The sequence below is a fragment of the Magnolia sinica genome, chromosome 10 (assembly GCF_029962835.1).
Source record: "Magnolia sinica isolate HGM2019 chromosome 10, MsV1, whole genome shotgun sequence".
NCBI classification, from domain to species: domain Eukaryota; kingdom Viridiplantae; phylum Streptophyta; class Magnoliopsida; order Magnoliales; family Magnoliaceae; genus Magnolia; species Magnolia sinica.
Window position 1 is genome coordinate 73,991,138 of NC_080582.1, and position 19,079 is coordinate 74,010,216.

At 38.6% G+C, this 19,079-nt stretch overlaps 1 protein-coding gene across 1 annotated transcript in view; it reads right to left on the reverse strand.

Annotated features, from left to right (window-relative positions):
* Window positions 1-12,702: 12,702 nt before the first annotated feature.
* LOC131216990 (phenylalanine--tRNA ligase beta subunit, cytoplasmic) overlaps window positions 12,703-19,079 on the reverse strand; it is a 70,370-nt gene continuing 63,993 nt past the window's right edge. Inside the window, exons 17-20 of the mRNA XM_058211645.1 lie at window positions 16,303-16,398; window positions 16,093-16,176; window positions 13,387-13,493; window positions 12,703-13,017 (exon numbers count right to left, since the gene is read on the reverse strand). Of these exons, the coding sequence (XP_058067628.1) occupies window positions 13,425-13,493; window positions 16,093-16,176; window positions 16,303-16,398 (249 nt within the window). The 3' untranslated portion in view covers window positions 12,703-13,017; window positions 13,387-13,424. The remainder of the gene's footprint in view (window positions 13,018-13,386; window positions 13,494-16,092; window positions 16,177-16,302; window positions 16,399-19,079) is intronic.

Genomic DNA, 19,079 nt, shown 5'->3' on the forward strand with positions numbered 1-19,079 from the left:
CTTACATGTATGCAGCGTGGATGAGTTGCAACCATTAGAACATAGAATGTTTCAATGATAGTTCACCTCATTTTTCAAATGGTTACGACTGATTTAATGTACACATGACATACGTGTCAGAGATCTGGACCATCCAAAATGTCGCCCTCATTGTGGATGGAGCATGATCTCAAGATCATGATTAGTAGAAAGATTTTAACCTTTTAATCTTGCTCATTGAATTTCGACAACTATACTGTATATTTTGGCCGTCCATTTAATAGCCCATCATACGGATTGTTTGGAGTGTTACGTCGGTCCATGCTACGGTCCGTCTTCGATTAGAACAGTCTAGATAGGCGTTTGTATATGTACGGTGGATCAGTCACCACCATTTACAAAGTGGTTATGAATCATTACGGTAATCCGTCAATGAGGGATCGAGCATTCTGCTGACGCGGATTGCGTCCTACCCCCGCCCGGATGGTAATCCGTCCGGGCAGGGCACTGTGGGGTCCATCGTAATGTAATTATTTTATCCATTCCGTTCATCGTTTTTCTAAGATCATTTTAAATTATATTATAGAAATTAGGTAGCTAAAGCTCTTAACTGAACCACAAAGCGGGGATTGAACGTCCACCATTAAAAACTTCTAGGGAGCTAGAGAAGTTTTGGATCAAGATAATATTTGTTTTTTCACTTCATCCACGTATACATAACCTTATTAATAGGTTGTATGGTAAAAAAAAAAAAAAAAATCAGGTTGGCCCTTAGAAAGACTTCAACGGTGGATTCCATTATCACTTTATCTTCCTTTGGTGTGGTCCACTAGAGCTGTTTACATGACTAAATTTTATTAAGATACCTTAAAATGATCTGAGAAAAGCGATGAATGGCTTGGATAAAACACTTACATAACGATGAGCCCCACAGAGCCCTGCCCGCCCGGATTACCGGGGGTAGGACGCAATCCGCGTCCAGCATTCTGCCTGTGGCACGTTTACAGGAGGGGAAACGAAAAGGCTAATCGCTAGAATAGGACGAAACCTACTCTCTTCGCACATGCCAATCGAACACACGTATATCAGATCTTGGCCGTTTATCAGGTGGTCACGTTGGTGATAAAGCTTTTAACCCATGATCGGGCCAGTTCATCATTAGGTGGGCCACACAGTAAGAAAAAGTTCAAAAGAATTAACGAATGGCGCACATTTGACCTACCCATATGGTCCACCTGATGGCTAGACCAGCCTTATTTTTGGGCCATCTTACGTTTACAGTGGGGCCCACCTGAAGAACAACTTGCATCCCGCCATGCTTGCCATTGTGGCGAGTAGGATTTGAGATCATACTCTCGCGAGTAGCATTTAGCAGGTCTCGTGATAGTGAGTATTCATCTACCACGCCACCACGGATGGTTAATCATGTCCCCACATTCTCCACCATCCGTTAAGAGGATCTAAACCCAGATGTAGTCTTGAACCATCCATTTATAAGCCAGTCAGGATTGATTCTAGCATTCCAAAGCGCGGTCATTGGAATGAACGGTGCTGATCTCACATATTTTCTTGGCGAATATGGTCCCCTTACTACTTTTCATTTTTACCGTCCGTTACTAATCCACACCAATCGACCCGGTGGCATCATACTTTCGGTGGAATTTTGGATTACAACCCATCTGATGTGTGCCCCATTGTTTGGGTGGTTTGGATTTGAGGTATCCGCCACGTGTACAGTAGAGAGCCTCATTTGTCGGCGCTTATTAGGTGCGGCCCCAGCCTCACCCAAGGCGGTGCAGACCTTATCGTGGGGCCCACCTTAATTTGTTTATTATATATCTACGCCGTCCATCCGTTTTAACAGATCATTTTATGCATGATCATAAAAATGAAACCGATCCAAATCTCAGGTGGACCATACCGTTGGAATCAGTGGTGATCGACCATTAAAATCTTCTTGTGGGTCAACAAAGTTTTGGATCAAGCTTATATTTGTTTAATCCCTTCATCTAGGAGTTTTTGACCTTATCAACAGGTTGGATGTAAAATAAACATTATGGAAACATTGCGGTGGGCCTTAGGAATGTTTTGATGGTGGAGAATTCAATCACCACCTTTTCCCATATTATTGTCCATCTGAGATTTGGATCTGCTTCATTTCTGGCGTCCTACCCTAAAATGTTCAGAAAAAACGTACGGACGGCATGGATGTAGAATACATACATCAAGGTGGGCCCCAGGGGTAGGGCTGCACTGTCTTTCGTAAGGCCGTGGACGCACCTAATCCTCTCCTCATCTGTATCCCTACTAGAATACATTGCAGACATATCATATATAATAATATTAATGAAAAGTTCACGTGTTGACAGTTGCCACACGTGACGAAATACACAAAAAAGCAAATGGGGGTTACTCCACTTTCAAAACAGACCAAAATCTGACTTGAAAAAGTCATTGATTATTATAATCAAAATTCCAGGGGGTTGGGAGAATGGCAGCTGTTTTACAAATAAAATATCTTAGCCATTGGATACGGAACCATTGATACCCGCGAACCCAACGCGGTTTTAACCAGGTAAGAAGCTGATTCGGGTTCAAATCTTCCTTCATCCAGTTAATGATTGGGTCCATCAACCTACACTTGGTTAAAATTTCATCATGTTGGATCAAGTTCATTATAATTGAAGAATTGAGTTTAATTAATTTTAAGAAATTTTATAAAAAATTACCTGCTTAATATAAAATATATATTTTAATACATTTTTCAAAATGGTTTTCAATAAGCTATCTAATTAAATTAAGTAATTATCAACAAAGTACCTTATATTACATTTCTTAGAGTAAATTAGGGCCTATGGAGGTATGAGCAAAGGGGTTGGGGCTCGGGTGGCCCCACTGTGATGTTTATGTGAAATCCACTTCAACTGTGTTTTGCCACATGTTAGGCATAGGCTCCAAAACCAGCGTTATCCACTTTTCAACATGTTTTCTTGGTGTTGCCTACTTGAATCATGAAGAGCCTAATTTTTGGCTCCATCCTCAAATTTTAGCATGGGATTTAATGGTTGGAGTGGGTTTTATATAATCATCACGGTGAGACTTATAAAAATCAAGAGTAGATGTCTCTCTCTTAAATATGTCCTTTGACATAGATCACTTGAATCACAAGTTAGCTTAATTTTTTGTCCCTAGCCTAATGTAGGACTATCTGTCTAATAGTGGGAGCAATGTTTGTAATATCAGTATCGTTACATGTATAATTGTAAAAGGATACAAAAACATGTATCATTATCGCCAATACACAAAATTGTATTGCTGACGGAGGGAAACATAAGGGAAACGTGGGAAAATTGATAGAATTTCTCAATGAAATTTTATAAAATGCTAAAATACATATATGTGTATATTTAAAAATTGAATAATTATAAAATAATGCACATATAATAAGTTCCTCTTTAACAAGGGCTTAAAAGCATGTAATGCTGACTCTAAGGGTACATTAAGAAAATATGAAAAAATTAATTGTATTTTTCAATGATACTTTAGAGATGCTAAAATACATATATTTGCATATTTAAGAATCAAATAATAAATAAAAATATATTTTTACATATTTAGAAATTAAATAATAAGTTTTCCTTTAATAGGAGCTTAAAAACATGTATCATTAACTTAAGGAAACATTATGGAAACTAAGGGGAAATGGTGGATAAATCCATCCATCCATTTAACCATCCATCCATGCACATACATACATACAAACACACATGCATAATTTATCCATCTAGCTATTTATGCATGCATGCATATATGCATATAATGATAAATATACACACACATGCATGATTCATCCATTCATCCATTCATACATGCATGCATACATATATATCATCCATTCAACCATCAATCCATGCATACATACATATATCCATCTATCCATCCATCAATCCATGCATATTTAAATATACATACATACATACATACAAATATGTATTCATCATACAACTATGCATATAAAAAAAAAATTTGAAATGTATTTTTTTAAAAGAAATAAAATTTTAGTAATATTGGAACATTGATAATGTTATAAAATTATTGCCAATACATTAGCCATACAAACAAAACCTAAATTTACAGATTCTAAAATATTGGCAATACTAAGCAGAATTTCCAATACAATATCACCAATACTCGGAACAATGGGTGGGAATAGATTTCAAATACACATCACTATGGACACCTTAAAAAAATCAAGGGTGGCTCTCTCACATCTTTTCTCAGATTTCAGCTGATGTATTAAGACAATTTTAGAAATGTCGAACCTTGATTTTTGGTAGAGCCCACTGTGATGTGTATGCAAGATCCTCTCTGACCATTAGATGTGTAACGCCCGTGAAAACATTGAATTTGAGAGAGAGATTTCGTATATCATATCTATATCTACTATCTTATCCCGTATCTTACCTCATATCTTATCTATATCTTATCTATATCCGTAATCCTTCTCCCTTTTTATATCTCTAACTCTCTCAAATGAGTTTTCTTCTTTTAAGGAGGCAGTCGTAAGAGAAGTTATACTCCAACTTAGATATTAACATAAAAAGGCATCTTACGTACAACTAAGAAAGGAAGAGAGAGAAAATTTTGAAAAGCTTAAATCCAATAAGTTCATTGTCATTCTTTCATTACTTTTTATGCATTTAATGTAATTTGATTGATCGATACAATTAACGGTGTGGATCAACCACACATTCATTGCATTGATTTGTGGGTAGATACAATATAAAGACGATGAAAGGCTAAGATTCCATGCAAAGTTTTTTACTTCAGATATCGAATTGTGTGCATCTGATCGAATCAGATTAGATTTGTACGGATCATACAATCCGTAAGGCCAAAATATACAAGGGTCCTAACTTCCAAATTAATCTGACCATTGCATGGGCCACACTAGTCAAATCTAGAAGTATTTATTAAAGAAAGCTTAGATTTCTACGTAAGTGTTTCTATCGCTTGGCGTAGAAGGTCGAGATGGGTCATCGATATTGTAACACTCTGAAAATCAGGGGTCGTGCATACACTCGACTCTCAAGTTCCCGAGTATCACTTATAACTGATTTTCATTAATATGTGTTTAATCAGGTTTAAATGCGCAACCTGAAATTTCCTGGAACATGAAGCACAACTACACAAGTCTACTAAAATGAAAGAGATCTAGTATATATACAGGTCCAAAAATATAAACGGGTCGCACAAGGCGTTGCCCAACAAAACTACAAAAAGAATAATATGTCCAAAAAGAATAAAGCTGAGCCCACTGCTCAGCGATTCAGATCCCGCCTATCAAGCCAATGGAGAGCCGCCCATCAGCTGGAAGTAAGACAGCTCATCCTCCTCGTCAAGGCTCGCACCGTCAGGCTCCTCGAACTTATCGCTACCTGCAACTATTGAAGAGTCTGGTTGGTGTTTTAAAACACCATCCTAGAGTGGGAGTGAGTGGTCAACTCAGTGGGTGCTATTAGTCTTAAGTTGTAACAAGCATCAGTTATAATATGAATTTAATGAAAAACAATCAATCATAAACACCTAACTAATCTTATTAATGCGCATGCATGACGGATGATATGATGCATGCCCTCGCCACAACTTTTCCTCGAGCGACTCCATTTAACGATCACGTATGACCAACACTCTCTCAGAGTGACCTCGACTGCCGAGTCGCCACCCTAACTAGTGCGATGCAATGTGGTCGTGTTAGTCGAGTTCTTAGTTAAGTCCATTCATCCAGTAAGTTGGAAAATCTGATACACCCCATGTATCAATGCCCTGAGCTGGTGGCGAGGTCAAGGCCCCCTAACGTGTGAGGCCGAGACCCTACGGTTCTTGATCCCGTCGGGTTTCTCATCCCCGACTTCAAGCACATATGGAGTGCCGAGAGAAAGGGATCGCTCGCGGTTACTACGGGGAGGCGCGGCACCCCAGCGTAGGCCGAAAGCTCAGACACAGTGTCCCATTTCACCATGCCCGGCTCACGAGACGGTGGACTAGTTTCAATTTGATTATCAATGGGCTACAACGGTTGTAGAGTGTTCCAAGTTCCATACATATGTGAGCAAACATAGTTAACAATCAAGGTTGGTTAGTAAATAGGTTAGACCACACGAGTCAGGTAAGCACGTGACAGACGACATCGGGTACAAGCGACTCATATAGTTTAACTACTATTGCCCGCACGCCCTCGCCCAAATCTATGAGTTTAGCCTCAGGATAGTCCTACCAGTGGGACCACCTTCACTTCCTCATATTCCTGACCAACCCAAAGGTTTGGATGGTGATCCATAACATGCCAACTATCAATGTATTAACTAGCATAAACAACATCATGTTCTCATTTTTCTCAACATACAATTCTAATTTTTCCTGGCAAGCAAAGCTAACAATATCACGAACAATGTGTGTGTGTGTGTGGTGTGGGTTGGTGAGGAAGTTAAGCACTTCCTACATCCCTTAGAACCAAAATGCACAAGAATCAATGAATCATACATGTTATAGGGTACATCATATGAGGAATCAAATAAGACATGGACATATATTCAACCATTGTAGCAAATCATGTGAGAGGCAAGAATAACATCATGTGAGAACTAAACAAACATACCATTTCGTGCAATTTCAAACTAAACATACAATTCCTATGTTTTTTTTAGAATTTTCAAATACATCATTCAAGCAATCAAAATCATTAGGCTCATAGTCTAGTTGGTGCTAGACCACTTAAGGATAATAGTCTGCACCTATAGTTTGTTGAGATCTTAGAAATGACCTAGAAATGCTGAACTCAGAGTCGATTTGCCGGAATCTTGAGGAAGCGCATTTGCATGTTAGAATCTCATGCAAAACCTCCCTCAACATGAGGGGTTCCAAAAAAAATGAGAGATTTATTACCCAATCGGTGGAGAGGGGTTCTCCCGGTTGTGGATGATAGATTTTCTTGAGGGAGAGGTAGGGTTTTACAAGATGTGACTCCCTTGAGCCCCACTTTGATATATGGCCCACATTCACTCTCCCTTCCTCTCTTCTTCCTTTCTTCTTTCTCCCTTTTCTCTCTCTTCTCTCTTTCCTTACCTAGGGCAAATTCGTATGGGGAGAGGGGGTGCCCAAATGAGGCCCTTTTATAGTGCCAGATTTGGTGTAAATGGCCCCAATGGCTAGGCTTTTACTATACTAGCCCTATGGGAGGGTCTTTCTAACCTCTAGGGCCCACTATGGGCCATACATGTTGATATACACCGTAAGATAGTTAGCCCTAATGATGATCTACTTATGGACATGATTGGCCCGCCATTTGGATACGCCGATCGACAAATATGATTAGAAGTCTGTTCAACGGTCACCGATGGTCGATTGGGGCCGTGACTATACGAATATGAGTAGGGAAATATCCTTATTCTACGTATGAAGTTTGGTCGCAAACCGACGGTCCGGAACTCTTAACTTCGCATAAGAGTGGATGACCCAATTCACTTAAGTTTCAGATTCTTCCTTTAGGGTATTTGCACTTCTCATGTATTTATCCTTTGGCTCAAGTTTAGCAGTTCTGGACAATACGTAGGTCCGACTCCCTCGATGGACATCAAGCCCAGTAAGATGGACATTATTCTATAGTTTTGGGACTAGTGGCCCACCAACGAGCGGTCTAGAGTTTGTTCGGAAAATCGGGACATTTCTGGAATGAATTAGGTATTGAAATTTCTCGTGGGCGATGATTAAGGTTTGAATTAACTATTTTCATAGTGAGGCCTATTTATAGCTAGTGAAAGTGGAGATTTGGTCATGTTTACTCTAAACTGTCGGTTTTAGGCTAAAAGAGTAACGGGATTGATTTGGTCTATTATTCAAGATCCGGGCCTTAACTGACTCTGCCCCGGTTAGATCTTTATTTTAGTCATGCTTGTTTTGATTAGTTAGTAAAGGGTCGGTTAGATTTAGGCCCTATATGAGTAAATCATGGGGCTAAACTTAATGTTCACATAACCGGGTGGATTCGGTGGTTTCTTACGGTTGATTAATCGGACTTGTGTGGTTCTTTACTAGTACCACCCCTGTATAAACTAACATTGAGTGTTAATTGTCATTTAAGTGATATTATAAGTTAATTTATAAAAGAAATTTTTAGGATTTTTAGGAATCCAAAACAGTGAGAATCCAGGATGTTACAGGCATATGTGTGGTTAAATTCACATAATTCATTTAATATGTAGATGCAAAATATGCTAAGACCTCAAGAATCTGAATAATCCAATCATCCGGTGGGCCACCTCGATCAATCATTTGCCATTCAATTTCAGAATCTAAATGTAAATAAGCATATAGATGATTTAGATTAGTAAATCTATGGGTTTTCTCTTATGTTTTACCAAGGAGTGGGCAATGATGGGTGTATATCTATCGATAGTTGTTTGAATAGAATTTTCAAAAATATGAATTTTGATGATTGAATTTAATGAACATATTATTTCAAATATTTGGTTATTTAGGGTTTGGCCACTTAGGATGTTAATCAAAGTCAGGCCCCACTGTGTAATATAACCAGATGAATAACAATGTAGTGAATATAATTGATAGAATTTCTTAATTTAAATCAATCTGATTATCTTGTTGATTCTTCACTGGTAGAAGCAGGTGAGTAATCCCGTTGTGTCTCATGTTCATTGAAATTAAAATAAATTGTTTATGATGGTTTGATTGATTGATGTACTGATTGGAGTGTTTTGTTACAATATTGTTAATTCAACTATTGTGATCTATGCTACGGTAAATCACATGCTAATCTGTACTAAATTACATAAATTATATGATAATTGTACGTTGAATTTACATGTGAATCTTATAATCAAGATAAATAACTATGATAGTTATGAAATGATACATTCATACATCATCCATCATACAAACATATTGCGTTGCTGATCCTAGGGGCCCTTCTTGGAAGAAATGTTGATCGTGGTAGAAAGTTACCATATGCGGGCTACACCCAAGCCTATCGAAAGGTGGAAGCCTACCCAACGGGTAGATGCGGGTTGACGATCTCCAACCCAAGTAGATAGACGATCATCCTATTTGATGCATTTATACATCATTTGCATCCATATCATTGTGTATACTCTGTTTCTACTATATCTTAATTTCAATAAGCATGAACCGTACTGTGTTTTCTCACTAAGCCTGACAAACTTACATTTTTATTGATGAAAAAACTGTACAGATGAGCAATTAGCTAATTAGTTGGCGCTGGAATAAGAAATTATGACTAAACTGGTGCATGACACACATGAGACGTGGGCTTATCTATCAAAAGAGGAACAGACCGCATTTAGATTGTTTTTAATTATTTAATTAGAATTTTATTTGTTAGGATAATATGATTCATATACAATGAATGATGATATTAGTTGTAAGATTTTAATCATTTAATTAATTTTATTTAATTGAATTGTTATAAGTGTGTAGCAAATATTCATTGGTAAGCTGTATTGACTGATGAATGATACCTAATTTATGCTGATTAAATGTTTATGGATGTTGAGAATGGATGAATGTTGATACTTAAATCATTTTTTGTGTGAATGATTGTAAATGAACATAATTAGAATGTAAAATGAATATTATTTTGGCTTTGAATAATCGTATAATGGAATGAGTTAAGTTTACAATGTACGAGTTACGACTCGAAATTTATGTTTGAGGGTGCACACTTTGTATTCGAATTTTGGGGCGTAACAAGATGTGTAATAATACTACATTAAGCCTTAAGGACAAAAATTCATGTTGGCATCTGATTCAGGTGATCCACACAAAAGGAATTAGTTGGGAAAGATGTCTACCTTTGCTTTTTATAGGGCCCACTATGATGATTATATGAAATCCACTTCAACCATTAGATATCACCCCAAAATTTAGGCTTGAGGCCTAAAAATAAGGCTTGGGAAACACTGAGGGAAATAGTTTAAAGGGTGAACGTGGCCCTATACACTATCCATTCATGTAGTCTGCTGAAATCACTGACAGGGCTGATTTTTGGTCCATGAGACTAAGACTTAGTGATACACCTAGTGGTCAAGGTGAATTTCATATAAACATCATGATGGGGTTCACCCTGGTCCTTGACACATTTCCTGGCACCACCAATCCTAACTTTCATTAATGGAAGGAACTACAATGATAATTACATAAATTAATTCGAATAATTTATTGAAAACCTTTTACGAGAAAGGTGTCTGAATGTAAATTCTATATTAAATAGGTAGCTTTTTCTTCAGTAAAATTCTCTTAATTTTAATATATATGTTACATATATATTGATTATTCTAACAACAAATGAGGTTTTCTAAGCCAGATGCATGCAAGATCACCAGCTTACACGCCATGCATGTGTCAAAGTGGCACATGTGTATGATCGAACCCTACATCTGGTGTGCCTGACCATCCTTGACCATGTACATGCTCCTACTATTTCTGAGCCCAACTCAAAACCTAGATCCAAAGACCCAATGGGTAACCTGATTAGACCCCGAACATAAAAAGACAATAATCTCGGAGAAAATTACAACTGTAGACCCCACCTTTTATCCAGCGTCTTTTACGAAGGATCCAAAACTTACCTTCCCAACTTATACCTTGCACGTACGGACAAAGCATTTGAGGACAAAAATACGCTTGCTTAGGCTACCTATGGCTACGGTTATAAACTGTAGCTATAGGTCTGTAGAAACGAAAAATCACTTTGAAAAAGCAGGGGTATTTTCATCCTCAAATACTCTATCCGTACGTGCAAGTCTAAGTTGGGAAGGTAAGCTTTGGATCCTTCATAAAAGACGCTGGATAAAAGGTGGGGCCTACATTGGTAATTTTCTCATAATCTGGCAAGACCAGAACCCAGTTAGCTCAAGCGTGGGCACCACAGGGCCAAGCCATCATACATGGACCTTAATCTGGCAAAACCGGAACTGCTGATTGTTTATCCAAAGCATGGACCATTGAGCTTGGTTGAGGACGATGGGTTTATGCAATGCCAGGCATCAAGGACATTTTTTCTTAAAAATTGGAAAGCTCTCTCTTATTCCTATGAATGCCTGGTTTTGTTGGCTTTTCACTTATCCATATTAGGTATGTATTAATACACTCAACTTTGGTATGCATCAATACACTTGAGTACACTACTTCCAATGGGCTACGAGTGCACCATCCATTTTTAAAGCATCTCAATGTGGATGCCTTGTGCACCAAAAACTCCTCAAATTGGAAGATCATATCCAGTACATCTGTGGCCCACCCAAACATTCATTGCTTGTATCATTCAAGACAATGTATCAGTCACTACTTGACTGAATCGCTTGTTTAATCCAAGAGAATATCCGTTGCTTTTTTAAATGGCTATGATAATACGAACATGATGCTGTTTGAGGCCATGTGGGTTGTGCGCGTTACAAAAAATAAATAAATTTCCAGTGTAACGCTATCATCCGGTGGTCCAACATGATCATAGGTGGACCACAGGGGCTCATCTATAAATTAGCAACATAGTCAAGATCAGTCTCTTTAAAATATAAAGCAAACCCACATTTGCGAGTTAAATCCATTAAGAATTCCTCCTGCCTTATTACAGTGAATCCCATGTGGGGCAACCCAATTGGGCCCACCATGATAAACAAAGACCGTTTAAGAGAAAGTACAATGGATTTTAGATAACCCAAAATAACCATAACTAGATAATCACAACCAATAAGGGCATGCAAAAGTAGCATCCCTTGTATGGCTACGGGTTTGAATGGCTGCGATCTCATGAATAGGTAACGCCGAGGCCACGGGCAATCCAGGCATACCCATTCTATCAGACCCGGCGATCTCGACTGTTGGGCCCACCATGCTGTATGTGAGGAATCCACCATGTCCATCTGTATTGCCAGCTCATGTTAGGATATTAGCCCAAAAATGAGGTAGATGCAAAACACAAGTGGGCCAAACAGCAGGAAAAAGTGCCCATACTGTTGAAACCATCCCAAGGTCCGCCGTGATGTTCATGCCATCCAAACCGTTTGTAAGGTCATTCCCACTGGGATGAATTGAACACAAATATTAGCCCCTCAAAACTTTACTGGCCCCATCAATGTTTCAACAGTGGGCATTCAATTCTCTCGGCATTACCTGTTTTGCGGCCCACTTTAATTTTGGATCTGCCTCATTTCTGGGATCATGTCATAACATTAGCTGGCAAAATGGATGGACCGGGTGGATTCCTCACAGGCATCACAGTGGGCCCCACCTAGCTTCCGACCACAGGAACTTCATGCGGTAATCCACATCCCATTCAATCCAAATGTAGGTTTGCACAGTAATACTGAATCACAGCACCCTTTTGGATACAGAGTGGGAAGATGAAAACTCTAGCCCCAACAGTGCTTGGTAATATACTCAACTGGACCCACCTTTCCATGATCAAGGCTGTTCAAATACAAGCCCATCATGGCTGGGAGCGATTTTGTAACCTGCCAGAAGATCTTAACCACAGCATGGAACTTCCCCATTGATGGAGGACCAACAAGAAACTGCTCATTTCTAGGCCACCAATCAGGCACTTGGATACTGCAATGGAGGAGGTTTCTATAGGAGAGGCCCATAAATGTTTGGTCCACCAGATAAACAATAAGGAAAAACTCATTCTGCACGTCCATCAGCTATCTCAACAGTTTTAGATAATTAAAAGGGGTGTCAACATCCTCACAGGTCAATCACTTCCTATTCCCATCCAAAAGCATCATTGACAGTGAGAAATCTAAATAAATACACCAAATTGGAATCCCTTTGTTTTTTGTTTTTTTTTCCTTCTCTGTTTTTTTTCTTAAACCTCTGAATCATACGCAAGTGTTTTCTTGCTTTTAAATAACAAATGATCTTTTATCCCTGTAAGCTGCAACTGGCAAAAACGAGTTATTGTCTATAAGAATCTCATCACCCCAAACTCCCGAGGCAGCCTGCTCCCTGCAATTTTCATTCAGATGTATGAGCCACGTTTGGCTGCTCTTAAATGATTACATTCTATAGATTTGCTGATCATGCGTGCCAAATGTGAGCTGCTCATCAGGCGGGCCACACCATGTCGATCACATGGCACAAAAAGTAGGCTGGCACAGTCATGAGTCATCAGGTAGCTGGTGGCCCCTCATATATGTTGAATATTGACTGTTGACCCCCTTTCTTTCAGCATCCAATTTTTATACATGGTATCCACCTGATAAGGGAATCCAGGCAAGTCATCCACACTGAGGCCCACCTGATAAGCGGCTCCAATGTCCCACATGTTGGTCCATACACCTACAGTTAGTGGAAATGACATCTTTCAGTGCTTACCTGCCAACGAACTGTGATCTGAGTGGCCAGAAGGAACTCTACAAGAAGGCTTCAATGCTAAGTTCGACAAAGGAGCATGGATCAGGAATATCAAATTTAGTCAAGACCTGAAATCCATATCAGCATAACTGTGTTAGGCTCCTACCAACTTTCTAATCTTAATAGCACAATTCTAGAGTCAGGAAAACAAGATATTGTTTAAACTCATTCAGGTCCCTTTGGACACAACTCCCAAAAGGGGCTTCCTACAAAAAGGGTTTCCTGCAACTTCTGTATCGAGAAAATCACCCAACTCACCAATAAATGATCCAATTGGTTTTCAGCAAGTGAGCTTTTTAGTGCCTATTTTGACAAGTGGAGTATTAGATGGGGTGTGTGAAAGTGCATCCAACCACAAAGATGAACTTCCATTTTTCTAAAAATGGCCTTTAGGCATGGAATGCGCCTTTTGAGGGTGCTCATGGGATGATGTTTGTCACTCGAGCATTCTACCGATTTAGTTTAAGCATGGGATTGTCACTATGTCATGGCTCAAGATCGCTATCATCTGTCATCCCACTGGGGCCCACATGCTAAGATGGTCTGATGATTTGAACTGTCCATGTTCTCTTTACCATAAGTAAGCCATGGACCAACAATCATGCTTCCACGAAGATCCTGACATTTGATTTTTGGAGTTGAATCTAAGCCATTGAAAATTTTCTTTTCGATGTTTGATATTCATCTCACAATGATGATCAGAATCATCCATCCACAGCAAGTTTCTTAAGGAGGCCTGCATAGCATAACACCCAGAAAATGGGCGGTTTCGATCATCTGACCATCTCTGCATGTGAACCCCAAACATGCTGGTCATCCTCAGTTGCAACAGAGACCAAACTAACTCAAGGTGAAATGATAGAGTACGTGGTGCAAAACAAGGTTAGCAACACCAAATCCTACAATGGCATTGTAATGGTTGGGAACTACGGTGAAAAGAAAGGGAAAGCAAACAACTACCACAAACCAAAATCATCATTTCATTCCTAGGTCATAATATTTTTACCTCATTATTTATACTTGTATAAATTACTCATATGCCAAAGGTTTGAGCTTTCAATGCAACCAATGTGTTCCTAGATTTCTTACTTCTTCTTTCTTTTTTTTTCAAAAATCCATCTGGTATATTCATGTACCAAAAATTTCCAGAAGTGGATTCGGGCAGACCCACAATCTGGGCCCGCCTATCCTAGATTTCTTACTTGCAAAGCAAGGAAGAGATGCTTCATTTCACACATTAGAGTTAACAAACAACCAAAACACTACTAATAGAGAATGAACAAGAAAAAAAAAAGAGAGAAAAAAAAGTAGGCATACAATGCAAATGGACAATTGACACTTTAAATTGGCAAAGAAAAAAATAAGAAAAAAAGAAGAAGAAAACAAGTATATAAAAGAAGCTTGAAACTCTATCATGCAAGCACCTTCCTTCCTCAACCACAACCTAAAGAGCGGATTCCATTCATATTGAAAGAAAACATCCAGAGTTTGAAAGAGGTCCTGAAAGTGCATGGAACAGCATTCTCAGAGTTCCCTGCCACTATCATTGGCCTGAGATGGAGTCTTTGAAGTGGCTAAATGAACCTTACTAGCATTAATTTTGCTTTGAGGTCCTGTTTCTTCGGAAGGAATGCTTCTGAAACTTAACTTCATAAACTCCCTAACACTATCTAGAAATTCACTGGAATGCTTTTGAGACTTAGCTTGATAAACTCCCGAACACTATCTAGAGATTACTCACTCACTACCATGGGGATAAACCAAGGAATGTACTTAATCATGGCATGATATTGTAACAAACACACCTAATTAGACTCATTTAGTCACAAACCACGGTCATTAATGTAGTCTTTTTGCACCCTCTTCCACCAGTTCAAGTAACATTTTAGAATCATGACTTAAGAATGCTTTGCAAGAGATCAGAATGATCATCTGCAGTTATCAAAACAGGCACCTGCACTCAATTGATGTCAGAATACCCAGAAACTGCCTGCAGTGTCCAAGAATGTCAGTAGTAGGAAGTCACTTATTCCAGGAGTTTTGACTACCTTTTCTCACTGGCAATTGTAAGGATTGGAACAAAGTTGCAGTATCCACCTATTCGCTAATTATGGTCACAGATTGTTGTGAAGACATTTCACCAAGTAGCATTTTTGCAGTGGGCATATGCAATCAAGACATTTTAATGGCTATGAGGTAAGTTGGTTTCTAACTAGAAGGAAACATTTGGAAGAAGTGTAAACCACTCAATGTTGTTCTCTTCAGATTCGAGGGACTGAAAATATCATCATCGAAAGGGACAACAGGCAATGATCATAAACTAAAAGACAGACTAACAATCGGTTATTCAGCATCCGGATCTTGATAATCATCACACTCGGAGAACAATTTAATCTATGAACTTAACATCTTTTTTAAAAGAATCCAATTTAGGAACATAATCTTATAATGAAACCCAATATTTCAGAAATGATATTACATAAATGAGGCAGCATGAATTATGAAAGTTCCATAATGGTTGATGTCACATTTTCACTTAGTATCGAGCTAAATGTACTATGATTACTTCTTTTTTATTTTTTAAGAACATATGAACTATGATATACAGAACAGAAGTAATCAATCATCAAAACATCGCATCTCAGCATTCCTAAATGATTCCATTACCTCTGGGTGAACAATGCCGAAGGTGCCAATCTGCTTTCCTTTGAAAATGATGCTAGCTTGTCTACCCGGAAAAAACTCAGGTTCCTTCAACAGATGTTAAGATGACCAAGTATCACATGATTAAAATGCTGAAGGTAAAACACCTGCAAAATGCTTGACTGCAAAATCCTATAAAAATATGCATCAGTGAATATAATCGCAAATGCTTACGTGTGATGGCCTTATATAATAACCCGTACTGTCTCCAACTGGAACAAAAGGTATTCCCACAACTTCCATGATTCTGTCCACCAACCCATGAATTACCTGCAAAATCAACATTCAACTGCTAAGAATGGGAAGCTTTTAGTCCAAGCTCTCTCAAAGATTTTTCCTTCTTGATGCCACAATAACAGCTTTTCCAATGTTGTAAAATGGTCAGATACAGACCAATTAATGTTTATAGACTAAGATACAAAGCCAATAATCTCCATGCTAGAGGGATGAAACATGGTCAAAGACTTACAAACACAAATCCTATTAATGACGGTCATGTGGCCATCACCATCACCATCATTGATGATGATGGCTAACAATAAAGATCATGTGATCATAATCATGAGCGGCTAACACTGAAGATAACATGCCATATTGTAGAAGAAAATGTCTAACATGATCAACCTTGTCCAATGAGTACCACAGCTTCCAGTTCTGATCGTCATGGTCACATTTTTGCACTCAAATCTCTCCAGGGGGAAAAAAAAAAAAAGGTTACAACCATCCCCAACAGACAGAAGAAGATAATACTAGTTAGAAAACACAAAAGTTCAGCTAAATGATACAAACATGGTTTCTTATCCACCTCTAATTCACACCCAACATATTATGAGTGGTGAAACACAAAAATCTTACCCAACTGGGGTGAACTGACCATTTTACTAGTCATATATATATATATATATAGAGAGAGAGAGAGAGAGAGAGAGAGAGAGAGAGAGAGAGGAATGCTCACCTGCGCACCCTTGTGCACATATCATGGGCACAAAATCTGAACGGTCCACGAGATGTGGCACCCCTTGAAACTCTATGGGTCCAATTTTCAGCCTAATCCAAAACTCTAGTGGGCCATAGCAAAGGGAAATGCAAATTCCATGGCTCACCAGAGTTTTGTATCAGGCTGAAAGTTGGGCTTGTGAGGTTTCAAGGGGTGCCACATCACGTGGACCATTCAGATTTTGTGCATAGGTTCGCGGGTGCATTAGTGCGCTAGTGAGCATCTCTCTCTCTCTCTCTCTCTCTCTCTCTCTCTCTCTCTCTCTCTCTCTCTCTCTCTCTCTCTCTCTCTCTCTCTCTCTCTCTCTCTCTCTCTCTCTCTCTCTCTCTCTCTCTCTCTCTCTCTCTCTCTCTCTCTCTCTCTATATATATATATATATATATATCTGTGTGTGTGAAGGTTTGAATTAAAATCATCAGCTCATTACGGAACAAGGTTTATTGCTTTCATTTCTATTGAAAGGACCCTACCCTACACATGGTGACTGAAAGAATTAAAAGGAACCATGATATAAAATAAAATAATGGTTCTCGTTCACTACATTATTAAATATGTGCATAGAATTGTATGCATGCACCTACAGTAACATGACGAACGTTTTTATATGATATGAAAAATTAGAACAGTTTTTAATAAAAATAAACAAGTTATAGTCATATTAAGAATATATCCCATACTTTGCAGTAATCTTGGTCCTATGGATTTTAATTTCTATTCTCTCTTTATTTTATTGTTAAAAATTTTAAATTTATTGACTAATGAGATGCTAGTCCCTTTTCTTTGGCTCTCTAAATCTGAGTCGTCCAGAATACAAGTGGTTGTGTGCACAAATAGACAACACTGGCCAACACATTGCAGTCATAATGCTTAACTGATGGGGCCATGCTCCAAGTTCTATCCATTCCACATAAGTGAATCTTCATCTACTGCGATATCCACACTTGCAAGCAAATCCTCATCTACTGCAATATCCACACTTGCAAGCTACTTATAAGCAATATACGAACCAAGAAAAGGTTAGAACTGAGAAGCTCTACTAGCTTCCACACCCAACATGGTCCACTGCAAACCCCACTGCAATACTGCCAAGAATGTAAGTAGGACAATCACTTGGGTCTAACCAGTGTTCAAGTTGTCGTTATCGCTACAAGTTTTGCTGGCCGGAGATAAAGATATAATATCGTTATCGCCGATAACCAGAAATGCAGGGAAAAATTGGGAAACAGGGAGAAAATGGTGGAATTTTTCAATGAAACTTCATGACATGCCTAAATACACATATTTACATATTTTGGAATGAAAAAATTGCAAAAAGAATGCATTAAATAAGAAGTTTCCATTTAATGGGGGCCAAAAGGCATGCGTTATCATAAGAAATCACTCAAATAGTAACTAAAATGAGTTTATATAATATAAATGCAAGCTTATAACAATTAAGACATGCAAAAGTAAATGAATTAAAAAAAAAAAATACACATTTCTGGCCACATTTCATCCCCACATAGAATGACGAGTTGGCTCGTAATCATTGTCTGGATCCCGTGGCAGTTGAGAGTAGTACTGTTGCCCTACATGTTGGGCCCACCATGAATGTGCGTGAATGTGCGTGGGTTATCCACGCCGTCCATCCGTTTTTTCAGCTCATTTTAATGGTTGTTTCGAAATTTGAAGCATGTCCAAAGCTCAAGTGGACCACACCACATGAAACAATGGTAATAATGATTTCCACAGTTGAAACCTTGGTAGGGCCTACAGTGATGTTTATTTGTCATTCAACCCGTTCATAAGATCACAAAGACATGGATGAAGGAAAAACACAAATAACAGATTGATCCAGAATTTCTTTGGCCTCATGGAATTTTAGACAGTATAATTTCAATTCACACTGTTTCCCGTGGTGAGGTCCACTTGAGATTTGGATATACTTAGTTTTTGGGCTAAAGCCCTCAAATTA